The sequence below is a fragment of the Liolophura sinensis genome, chromosome 1 (assembly GCF_032854445.1).
Source record: "Liolophura sinensis isolate JHLJ2023 chromosome 1, CUHK_Ljap_v2, whole genome shotgun sequence".
Taxonomy (NCBI): domain Eukaryota; kingdom Metazoa; phylum Mollusca; class Polyplacophora; order Chitonida; family Chitonidae; genus Liolophura; species Liolophura sinensis.
In genome coordinates, this window is record NC_088295.1 from 61,015,298 (window position 1) to 61,027,577 (window position 12,280).

Here is a 12,280-nt window from a genome sequence, read left to right on the forward strand (position 1 = left end):
CGGGAAGGACGGTTTTTGGGGGTTTTCTGGCAAAAGCAATTTGATCTTACTATCTCAAAATTCCCAGTATCCAGTTTTGTTAGCCTTTAAGAACTTGATTACAGTTCTTCTGCTATATTTTTTTCCTTACAGAATACAAAAATCCAAAATGTGTAAGGATAATTATCTTTTTTTCACATTTGGCTTTTTTGACAATTATTAAACGGATATGTTCATTTAGAAGCCATACCGTCGTATAGGCAAAACTGGATAATCGGAGGCAGAAAAAATAGCGCACATATCAGCGTGAAAATTCTCAAAGACATTGTTATGGAAGAGCACTGGTACAGGTACAGATTTTAGGTCAATCTGGTATTTTTACAAACAAACGGTATATAACGTTCAAACATGGATACATGCAAATGTGCTAGTATAAATGTTCTCAGCAGGCATTTTCAGCGTCAAGGTCTTATTAAAAGGAAATCAATTTTCTTCTGATTTGCAAGCATTATTACTCTCAGCCAATGACTAATACAGTGCTCAAATCGAACTCTTGCTTCCTAGTGTGACTCCTTACAAACCTGTATGAGGCGATTGGCCATATTCTTGTATATGCTACTTCTTACCAGAAACCAACCCTATGATGCACACGTATATATAGAGCTACAAATGCTTTCAAAACTCTGATAATCTCCAGTCCGATATAATCGGTGCTCACGATTTTTATTTCGCAAATCTTTTATCTACACATGTAGCTCTGAATTCTTGGTTTTGTGCTAAGTTATTAGGCCTAGCGTTTGTAAGGATTTTTATGACATGTCTTATTCCTGATTTAATTCATCACACGCATAACTCTCGCTATCCAGTCATTTAATGACGAGACTGATCACCATATATAAAGGCTTTATATGTATATGTTGTTGAGAAACCTGCTGGTAATCATCTATCTTCGCACATTCAGTACTCAGCAGGCAAGAAGTGCACAAGTATAAAAAAAAGCCGATCGGAATTGGTGGAGCATCCTGAAGGTGCGTCAAAGATCAATCGCCACTGCAGGATGGAAATAGCTTGAGGCGATCTTTGATGGTGGAAATAATGATGACATACGGCCAATCTATTGATTGCTATTCACAGATAATTGGCCACTGATAAGCGTGGCATATAGTCAACATCTCCAATGTAGGGATTCCCTACAAACTAGGCCAAGTGCCCATTCTCTCACCATCAAGTATCTGAAGTACTGATACATGTCCAGATATTGTATTGACACCACGAATAATTTCTTTACCTATACCCTTTGTTATTTTTCAACAAAATACTGGATAATTACATATGTTCATGCATATATATTGCCACTTTCTAACGCTTCAACGATTAGTGGACATTTCTGTTGTTTCATCAATTATACTTCGATTTGTTTTCTGCTTTTTTTTTTTTTTGTCTTTCAGACCGCTGTAATGGGTTGTGCAACGTCTGTTGCACTGCGCACTATACAGATGCGTGGTCCCGGGAACGCCAAAAACCATCATTCAAATCTGCAGATCAGTGATGAGCAGAAGCATGTGGTGAAGAAAACGTGGAAACTCTTATCAAACGACATGGCAGGGCACGGCTCGGAGGTCTTTCTGCGGATTTTTCAGCTGTACCCACATGTCAAACAGCTATTCCCGTGTCGTGATGCCGAGGGTGAAGAGTTGCTGCACCATCCGACATTTAAAGGGCACGCTTCCCGTTTCATGCAGGCCGTCGGAGCTGCAGTGGATAACATTGACGATCTGGACGAAGCCTTGCGGCCTTTGCTTATTGGGCTCGGTAGACAGCATATTCATTTTAAAGGATTCCGTCCGGACTATTTCAATGCTTTCACCGAATCGATGATGTATGTATGGCAACAGGAACTAAAAGAAAAATTCACAGACTTCGCGAAAGAAGCGTGGAAGACGGTGTTTGACTTCATAATGGGCACTCTGAAGGAAGGCTTTTTCTTGGCCCTCGACGAGGCTGGCATGACTGTTGATGATGTATGAGGCAACTGAATATATTTTAAAATTCATTCCGTTCTTTAAAGGTGAAGAAAACAAAAAAATGATGCGAAAATCAGAGGAAAGAACTTGAAAACTTATTTGCAGATACAGTCTTCAATATTTTTTAAAATTTTTTTCTTTCAGGAGAAAAGGGTACTTAAAAATATTTTTAAATGGTGGGTATTTGGGGCCACCTCTTAGTATTTATCGTCTTTGTGTAATAATGTTCTAAATTAAGATGCCAAGAATGTCTAATTACTTTATTTGAATGTAAATTTGTTGTTTATATCCAAACACATGTATGTAATCTTAAGTATAATATTATCTACGACTGTATGAAAAGTATAAATATCATCAAAATCCAAATATGTTCAAAACTGAACCCATTTGTTAGCTGGAAAGACCAAATTCTAATGCAAATATATTTATTAAACATGTGTTAGATTTTCATTTATAACATTCTCACGTAAAGGCAATATATGTACCAAAGGTTAACCCAAATACCCACCACACAAAAATTATTTTCAAGTGTCTTTTTCTCTTTAAAGAAAAATTAAAAAAAAATATTTAAGACCACATTTACAGGTAACTTTTGGCACTGTTTCATCTGAATTTTATGTACTTTTTCTGTTAGTTTCACCTTTAACAGACTAATAGGTCATCTTTTCCCGTCCAGTGACGATTCGGGTCGACGGCGAAACGGCGATTGTTTTTTTTTTTCAGTACAACGTAACCAATTTGCTCACAAATTACTTTAGGTGGGAAAGATAACATATTAAACACCCCAGAATACGTGAATATTTTATCACTGAGGGAATTAAACGTGCACTTCGTTTCAAACAATTTACACCGTGCTTTTTTCGGGCACTGTTTACACATTCGTTGGACATTTGCATGATCAAGTCGGAGGGAAGGAGACATACACGAATCAGAAAGTCTCTTGCGACAACCGCTGCTCTTCTTCACCCTGCAGTGTTCTGTATGAAGATATGTGATTTTTCATAGCATGTTGACGGATTGATGAGTTCCTCTTTCGTAGTTTGAAAAATACAAAATGAATATATATTGTATCAAAACATTGTGGTATCGTTTAATTTCTTAAAATTTACTCTCAAAATATATAAACTGTGTCTCATATTTTGCTACTAAAGTTGTTGGTTATTAAGTCGCATATATTTGTGTTGAAAATCGAAACCAATAATCAATAACTAACTGTCATAAGAGTCCCGGTATTTATATTTTGTATTACGTGTTTGGACGGCGGTTCTCTGATATGTCGAGCGTCTGATGACAAAGAACATGCAGTCTGTGATGAAAAGGCGGCAGTATACTAAAACAAACCTGAATGTATGAAATATTTAAACGGAATTCTGAAACTCTTCAGTCGCACGTGGGAAGGTCTTGAAACAACCTGCTGACGGTTCCTGTTTTCTCCCACCATAAAGCTGGCCGCCGTCGTGTATAGGTGAAACATTCTTGAGTATTGCATAAAACCAATTAAATAAATAAGTAAATAAACTCTTCAGTCGCCCTGAAATATAAAAAAAATAAAAGTTGTGTGTTATTCTGAAACACCCATGCTGTACGCTCATAAGCGACTCTGTCCTTAACCTACCAGGAATGACAATTTGTAAACGACTCGAACAATAAATGGTTTTGTATAAGTAGACCCCTATAATACATATCTGGAAAGGCTTCCTAGCAAGTAAGTAGAATTGCTTCGATGGAAACCAAGGGTCTCATTTTATAGATGTGTGTGGGAAGCTGTATATAAAACAAAAGCTGGATATTAGGCAAGGGGTTTACCGACCCCGTTTAAAAATTAATTTATTTATTTATTTGTTTGGTGTTTTACGCCGTACTCAAGAATATTTCGACTTATACGACGGCGGCCAGCATTGTGGTGGGAGGAAACCGAACAGAGCCCGAACGAAACCCACGACCATCCGCAAATTGCTGTCAGACCCTCCTACTTACGGCCGGAGAGGAAGCCCGCATAAGCTGGACTTGAACTCACTGCGACCACATGGGTGAGAGGCTCCTGGGTCATTACGCTGCGCTGGCGCGCTAACCAACTAAGCCTCGGAGGGTGGGATCATGGAGATCAAAAGAATCAAGAGTGACAGAAGGCATTTCAAGGGAGACAACTCGTTTAAACAAGAGCAGAAACATACTCCTTACAGCGAATGTGTCGCTCTCTACCTTTCGCTTTACATCACTGCCACCATCGGGTAACCTTAAGCTTTGGGTGCCTGTGAGACACAAGCAGACGTGTTTATCGTCGCAGTGTCCACCCGCGGAACTGTTTAATCAGCATTAATCAACACAATTGTTTTAGGTTTTGGTTAGAATCATATTGTACACACTCAAGATAAAGAGAATGCATGTGCATAAGGTACTGATAAAGACAAAGGTTGAGACTATGCGCTGTGAAGAGTATACAACGGATTTCCACAGCTCTTTATCTAGTGCTGCTTCACTGAGAAGGCAAGTTAGGCTCCCTGCCCGAGGCTTTATACTGATACGGGTCAACCAGTCAATCTTCATGCTGAACGCCAAGCGTGGAACTTACCCCTCCCGACGCGGACGCTCTACCAGCCGTGCTATCGGGCCAGGTCATATCGAATAGAAAGTGAAAGAAATTCAATACACGTTGGACAGCTCAGACTGTCGAAACTGTCGGAAGACGTTCTTGTAGCGTTTGTGAACGGCTTAAAGACGGTAAGTATATGTCAGCAATGTAGAAATACCTTCTTTCAGAGGCATTTAGGAATTGGGAATGGTATAGATTGACAGAGGCATTACTTATGGATAACAATTCCTGGATTTATTGTGTTGGTGACACAACCCATAGGGAAGAACCCAAAGGATCTGTGTACTGCATTAATTGTGATTGTCAACAGTAATACATTGGAGAAACCGGTAGACCACTCAATATCAGAATTGCAGAGCACAAGGCCTCAGTAGAAAAATTAGATGGAAAATCAGCTCTCAGTGACCACATCAGAGCCCATCCAGAACACCAACTCCAATGGAACACAGTTCATACCCTACAAAACAACCAGTCAGACTATAAAAGAAGGAAACTGCTGGAAGTCATCATGATCCGACGACACAATCCTCAGCTTAACCGAGACAGCGGGTACCACCTACCGAGCGCCTACAATGACCTCATCAGATTAGACAGTGACCGCCTTAAACCCTGAAGCCATTATTAACACTGAAGTTACTATCTATGTTACATTGTTGCCTGTTTTTGACACCACTCACTCTCTTACTGTATATATGTTGTCTTGTATCTCTGTATGTTCATATGGTTTGATAACGACGTAAGAACCTACAGCGAAACGTCACCAACACAATAAATCCAGGAATTGTTATCCATAAGTAATGCCTCTGTCAATCAATATAGAAATACTCATGAAGATTGCTATTGAAAATGTATTGATTGACCTAACCCAGGCCTACATGAACAAGTAGGCTACATGTACCCGTAAGCAATATGTGTCTGAATGTACGCCGTAGATCTCATTAGGTGGATTACAATATGTCTTCACTTTAAACCCAACAAATTATTAACTCATGTTTATTAAAACTAAGCCAATTCTGTTATACATAGCATTTCTTTATCAATTCGTGACAATCTTTAATCAGTTAGGATGGCAATCAGCGTTATAGGGTATACATCTGGACATGTATAAGCCTATATGTTACACTCCCAATACGTTGCAAATATGCCACGTCTGCTAACTGTCCTTAGTGACCTACAGAATGAAATATAGATATGACATTCATGTATGTGTACGCATATGTGCGTATACATAAACTTGGCAAGGTTAAGCCACATATATAAAGCGTGTCTCAGTGTATTCAGTTCTCAGTTCAGAGGTCTGTTTGTGTTTCTCTTTTCGTGTATACCGAGTTCTCAGTTCAATCCCATCATGCTGGTCAGCTCGGAGATGGTGTCTCCGGTTCTTTATGTGCCAATCCCATTATGCATGTCAGCTCGGAGATGGTGTCTCCGGTTCATTATGTGCCAATCCCATCATGCATGTCAGCTCGGAGATGGTGTCTCCGGTTCATTATGTGCCAATCCCATCATGCATGTCAGCTCGGAGATGGTGTCTCCGGGTCATTGTACTTCTGTCCCGTGAGGTTCTCAGCTCGATAAAAGCTGGTGTTTCCTGGCCACATTGTACGCCTATCTCTATCTTTTCAGGTCCTCGAAAATTCGAAACTGGTATCCCTTTGTGATTTTTACATGTATCCCGCCATGTTCTATGCTCCTCACCTCGAAGGTTGTGTCTCCTGGTAATTTCTACATGTATACCGCCAGGTTCTCTGCTCCTCATCTCGAAGGTGGTGTCTCTGGGTGATTTCTACATGTATCCCGTCAGGTTCTCTGCTCCTCGCCTAAAAGCTGGTGTCTCTGGGTGATTTCTACATGTAACCCGTCAGGTTCTCTGCTCCTCACCTCGAAGCTGGTGTCTTCTGGTGATTTCTATATGTATCCCGCCATGTTCTTTGCTCCTCACCTCGAATCTGGTGTCTCTGGGGGTGATTTCTACATATATCCCATCAGGTTATCTGCTCCTCATCTAAAAGCTGGTGTCTCTGGGTGATTTCTACAATCCCGTCAGGATATCCCGTCATGCGTAAGACATGTATGCATGTAGTTCTGACTAGGTCTACCAATATAGACTACCTTTAATGTTTATACAACGTTAGTTTCCTGCTATTACTTGCCGGAGAGAGAGAGCTAGTAAAACTGCACCTACGCATTTAGTGTTTAACAACTGGGATGTGCATGTACAGTGACGGTGCGTATTCAAGGCGTGATGTCTGACATAGGCCTTTGGGACACACATGTACAAGTTAGGCAAGTATGAAATATTGTGTTTTACACACATAGGTATACAATGAAGAGCTATACATGTATACATGACATTTACGTCAAAGCACAAAATATTGTACACGTATGAACAGGACGATCTCAACGGCAATCTCCTCCTACGACTTGAAAGTTTAACCGGATTTTGAGATCGTTCTGTTCCTATAGTCCGTTAGGTTTTAAACAGATAATTTTGTGATCGGAGCACTAAAATTTTCACCAATGCCACGAAACCAGACACTCTTGTCCAGGAACAAGTATGTTTTGGGTAAATCTCTATTGTTCGTATAATCGTGGGAAATGAATGGAAAAAGAACCCGTTCTTTTTGCAGTGGCCGATGGCCGTAATTCTCGGACTCCAGATAGTCAAGGGTTAAAGATTACCTCTGTCCACGCCGCTGAAACCATTCAATTACGTATGAAATAGGCCAAGGCGTATTAGGCCTAGCTTACAGGCCTTGTTTTTAGGAAGACAGTCCTTCCTGGGTTCGTCTCTTATATCGCATAGAAAGTGAAAGAAAGTCAGTACACGTACGTGTTAGTGCCTGGCGACATGCGGTAATTCCATTCTGGCTATTGTTTGATTTCTTTCACCCATAAAACTGACCTTTGGATTCGTGATCATTGCATAAATGAAAGGTGCTACAAAAAACTGTGTATTTAGAAAGGAATAAACATCAAACAAATACTCGCCATGCAACAGCCTATGAAGTTGCGTCCCTTTGACTGCAACTGGCGATATATCACACCAGCATACAAGAACGTGGGCGATTCTCTTTGGCTTCGTTACAGAAGCAACCTTGACTTTAGTGAAACATTTCAAAATTACGGGTAGTTACATCTGGTACCAGTTACAGGATAGCCTTGAATATACCTGAAGGTCTTTCTACTCGGAATGTTCAACATGTTGGGCCAAGGATGGCCCCAAACCAACGTTTGAGCGAGCTCCAATTTGAAACATGATGGAGTTATCTGAACATGTACTTGTCAAATATGTGAAGGCCGGCAGTACAGAGGACCACTTCAAGCATTAGCCTACCAAAGAATCTACCCGCGTTGCATGTTCTTGATCTGTGTGCAGCTTACTGCATAGTGGTGGGGGTGTATAGCATAGTGGCTACATGTTAAAAGCTGTTAGATGAACAGCTATATTCTGTCGGAAATTTGGTCTTCAGTGCTTGTTATGTAGGACGACTATCGGTTAAACCGCAAAGAAAAGTTTTAGTTATCTATTGACCAGTGCCGGATTTATCTTTCTCTTGTAGGACGACGGTCATTTATACAATAATGGATGCAGGAGATTTTATATGTGCAAATAAAATTTCCATTGTGGATATGTACATACAGGTGTTTAACTGAATGTTACGCTTGAACATTCACTACATGTACATGTATATAGGCCTATATAAAACAGTCCAGAGGCGAAATGCCAACGTGTATGAGCCATGCATAGTCAAGGCTTTACTCATCCAATACAGGTGGAGCCGTGTTTTTGATGACGTCATTATTTGCTTTTTAAGCAGCTGTTCAATCGTGTTTACCTTCCCCAAGTGTGAGTTTTCCCCAATGATACCACACCAGTGCAGGTTAGAACATCACCATTTTGTTGTTTATCTCCATGCATGTTATATTTCAGTAGCGAGCAGATAATTTAATATCGACAGAATATATATATATATATATATATATATATATATATATATATATACATGTATACATGTACGCGAAAATGTACAACTCAATCAACGAATCAACTGATCAGCGAAATGATCTGGTACTGTATATATGTATATGAAGAAATAGGGACAAATCCCCTAGAGGAGAATTTACATAGGAAAGAAATAATAAAACGCCTTCTTGACTTTCTACGTTCTGTTATATTCCAACTGCAGTTTCAAACTTCATGTTATTTTCATGGGATATGAATGTCCACAGAGGTCTTTATATAGGATATATGGATAAATTGATGCTGGGAACAAGATCTTACATGTATAAAGCTGTTAAGTAGCGAACAAGAGAAAAATCAGTACCTAAGAGTGTCTTTATTAGCAAATATTTGTACATTTAAAATGAGTAATATATATATATATATATATATATATATATAAATAATATATATATATATATATATATATATATATATATATATAACGGCTCTTGCTGGCTTAAAATCTGCTAGAAAATCCAGAATCCCATTCAATTCAGCAGTAAATATCCATACTGCATCTGTAAGTCTAAACGCCTTACTATGGTGAATTTCTGGGACACAAAATGCACAGCCGGTTTTGTCAGTATCCGGGCACTTTGAGGCATCTGTAAAAGCCTGTAGATAGTGGCTCCACGTTCTGGCAATATAATCCCTAGAGAAAAGGGAGACAAACTCTGAGTTATCTGGCTTTTTCACTTCTCTGTGTAACGCTTGTGAAATATTCGGTAGACGTAACTTCCATGGAGGGAACGCAGGAATAAAATTGTACCAGATTTGAATGCCGGCGATCTGCATTGTGTCGTACATACATTTCGCTCGTACACTAAAAGACTCTCTTTTATGGCGATGTTGAAGAGAGTCGGTGATATTACGCTTCCCTGGGGCACCAGGGAACCGTAAGAACACCAAGAAGAACAGGATGGGAATAGGTTCTGCCAATACGTACCTGAATTAGCCGGTCAGACACAAAACTTTTAACCCAACCAAATAAGTTACCACCAAAACCAAGGTCTCTCATCTTCATCAACAGGCCGTGTTTCCATAGCATATCATAAGCTTTCTCGATGTCCAAGAAAACTGCAAAGACGGACTCTTTATTGGCAAAGGATCTAAGAATGGTTGATTCAAGCGTGACAATATGATCAGTGGTGCTTCTGTTTGCTCGAAATCCGCTTTGGGTGGGCGAATAAATGTTGTTTTTAATCAGAAACCAAACCAACATGGAATTCACCTTAGTCTCCAAGATTTTACAAAGACAAAACGTCAGTGAAATTGGTCGGTATGATGACGGGAGCGATGCGTTTTTTTCCAGGTTTGGCAGTTGGTACTACTGTTGCCCTCTTCCATGCTAAGGGGAGATACATTTTATTCCACACAGAATTGTACAGAACTAACAAAACGTTCGAACATTTATCTGGCAAGTTCTTAATCATTGAGTAACTTATATTGTCTTCTCCGGCAGAGAGTTCTTCTTAGCTGAAGGAGCTTGTTTTCTCAGGGGGCGAAAACTCTTCATTTATTGTCAAATCATCAAATAATACATTTTCAATAGAATTGGAGTTTTCCATGTTTTCCTTGTGTTCCCGAAATTCCAGATCGTAGTTATCCGAACTTGATATATATGCAAAGTTATCTACTAAAACATTGTATTTTTCTTTGTCTGTAACGGAGCATGTGATATCAGTACTCAGCGTAGGAATAGTTTAGTGCGTACGATTTCCGCTGACTGCTTTCACCTGGGATCATACGGTCTTAAAAGAAGTACCATTGGTGAGATTTGAGCTATATTTACGCCAATGGGCTTTCTACCTTTGCTTAAAAACACACTGTGCAACAGCCTTACAACGTTTATATTCATGATATCTTCACAGAGACGCGTACGACATGCCCTATACTTTGTCCGGTTCCTGTCCCTTATAGCTGAGCTGCATTCCTCGTTCCACCATGGAACTGGTGTCTTTCCTAGACTAGGGTTCCACTGAGGAATAGATTTCTTAGCTGCAAAATTGATAGCATCTACAACGTTTGAATTAAAAGTATCAATATCATTGTCAAAAGTAGTTTCAAAAAAGCTCGTCTCACATTCCTTACAATATTTGTACCAGTTCTTCAATTTCCATTTAGGGAGGCCTACTCCAGAGCTGCAATGCGGTAACAAGGGGAGACATTGTCCACGTTCCAAGTGAAGGCAGGATATAGATCTGCAGTACAGATGGTAAGATCAAGTGCCGATACTTTGCCAGTACGGATATCAAGTCCAGTACCGGAACCATCATTTAGGAGAACTAGATTATTTTCATCTATAAACTCAGCAACTGTACTGCCATTAATATCTGTGTTGTCATTTCCCTATAGTTCGTTATGAGCGTTAAAATCTCCGCATAATATTACTGAACCGTCCAATGACTCAAGTACTTTGCTCAGGTCACGTGGTTCAATCTTATTGCAGTGATTGTAAAGATTTACAATGTTCACAAAACGTTCCTCACACAATGCAATTTTGTAATACTGACATTCAATTGACTGCAGAATAGGTTGCACAACTTCTGTAAAAGACAAAGAATTCCTAATAAACGATACCAATCCTCCTCCAGCACGATTGACTCTATCAGCACGGAATATTCCATAGTCAGGGTATGTGAAGTCTAGATGGGGTTTTAAAAAGATCTCCTGTAAGCAAACAACATCTGATTTATCTGTAAGCGATGACAGAAAAAATTTAAGTTCTTGACCATGTGAATATAAGGACTGTATATTCTGATGAAGGAGATTGAAACCCATAATTATACAAAGAAGACCAATCAGAAGATGTTTAACTCGTACCTTATAATCCATTATTTCGAGCTTTTTTCTGTACTTTAACATATTCGTTAACTCAGCGGAGTCAATTATATCCGTGCCAAGGTGACGCTGAGCACACTCCGAAAGATATCTGATTATGTCAGAATTCTTAGGTATTTTACAGCAATGAAACAAAATCTCGATGAAGAAAGCAACTATGTTCGCGAGTACATCAGGCGCAAGACTATCGGTTTGTACACTCTCATTGTTTTCTGTTTGAGTTTCAACAGAACACATTTGGGGTGTCGGTCTTGGTGGGTGGTATTGATTCATGACAGGTATATTATGCTGTACTATGGCTGTATTTGACATAACTGCCCAATTTTGGACACAAGCGAACATTATTTTATCCAAACTTAAGAGTTCGAAACTCGAACTTGACCTGAAACTCTTTATGGTGAATCCATGTAGCAAGTTTCACATCAACACGATGAACCCCTTTTTTAGTAAAAAAAAAAATTGCGGGAAACTGTCATAGTCTAAAACCATAATAATTTTGTCCAAATTGGATTTACGGGAAACTTGAAGTCATGTACCAAGTTTGAAATGAATAGGACGGACAGAAACACTGGCTTAACGGTTTGACAGAGGCGGAACAACGTGACCCCTTACCGCCACCCCCAGCACACCAGCTTGACTGTTAAGTGTGGCGCTTAGGATGGTTACCCATGTCACAATGTCTATATGTTGGACAGGAGACAGCAGCAATTTGCGAAGGAGAGTTGATATTAAAACGGCATAGAGACTGCCACTGCCTGAAAATGAAAAGTCTCCGTTGCATATATATTCTTTAGCTAACCCATATGGGTTTATTAAGGAAATGTTTCTCCCAATAGT

General features: G+C 39.6%; 2 protein-coding genes across 2 annotated transcripts in view; both read left to right on the forward strand.

The window, feature by feature from the left end:
• The first annotated feature begins 1,475 nt into the window (after positions 1–1,475).
• LOC135462971 (neuroglobin-like) lies at positions 1,476–2,006 on the forward strand. Its single transcript, XM_064740296.1, has one exon. It carries the CDS (start codon positions 1,476–1,478, stop codon positions 2,004–2,006), a length of 531 nt encoding a protein of 176 aa, XP_064596366.1.
• A 2,646-nt stretch (positions 2,007–4,652) lies between these two features.
• The window catches only part of LOC135479478 (E3 ubiquitin-protein ligase XIAP-like), a 60,035-nt gene continuing 52,407 nt past the window's right edge, over positions 4,653–12,280 (forward strand). The window contains exons 1-2 of the mRNA XM_064759339.1: positions 4,653–4,724; positions 10,727–10,817. The gene's annotated coding sequence lies outside the window, so the exon portion shown is untranslated. The remainder of the gene's footprint in view (positions 4,725–10,726; positions 10,818–12,280) is intronic.

Excerpts from the sequence above, each read along its gene's own strand:
- LOC135462971 (XM_064740296.1), top strand. The coding sequence starts at position 1,476 with ATGCGTGGTCCCGGGAACGCCAAAAACCATCATTCAAATCTGCAGATC.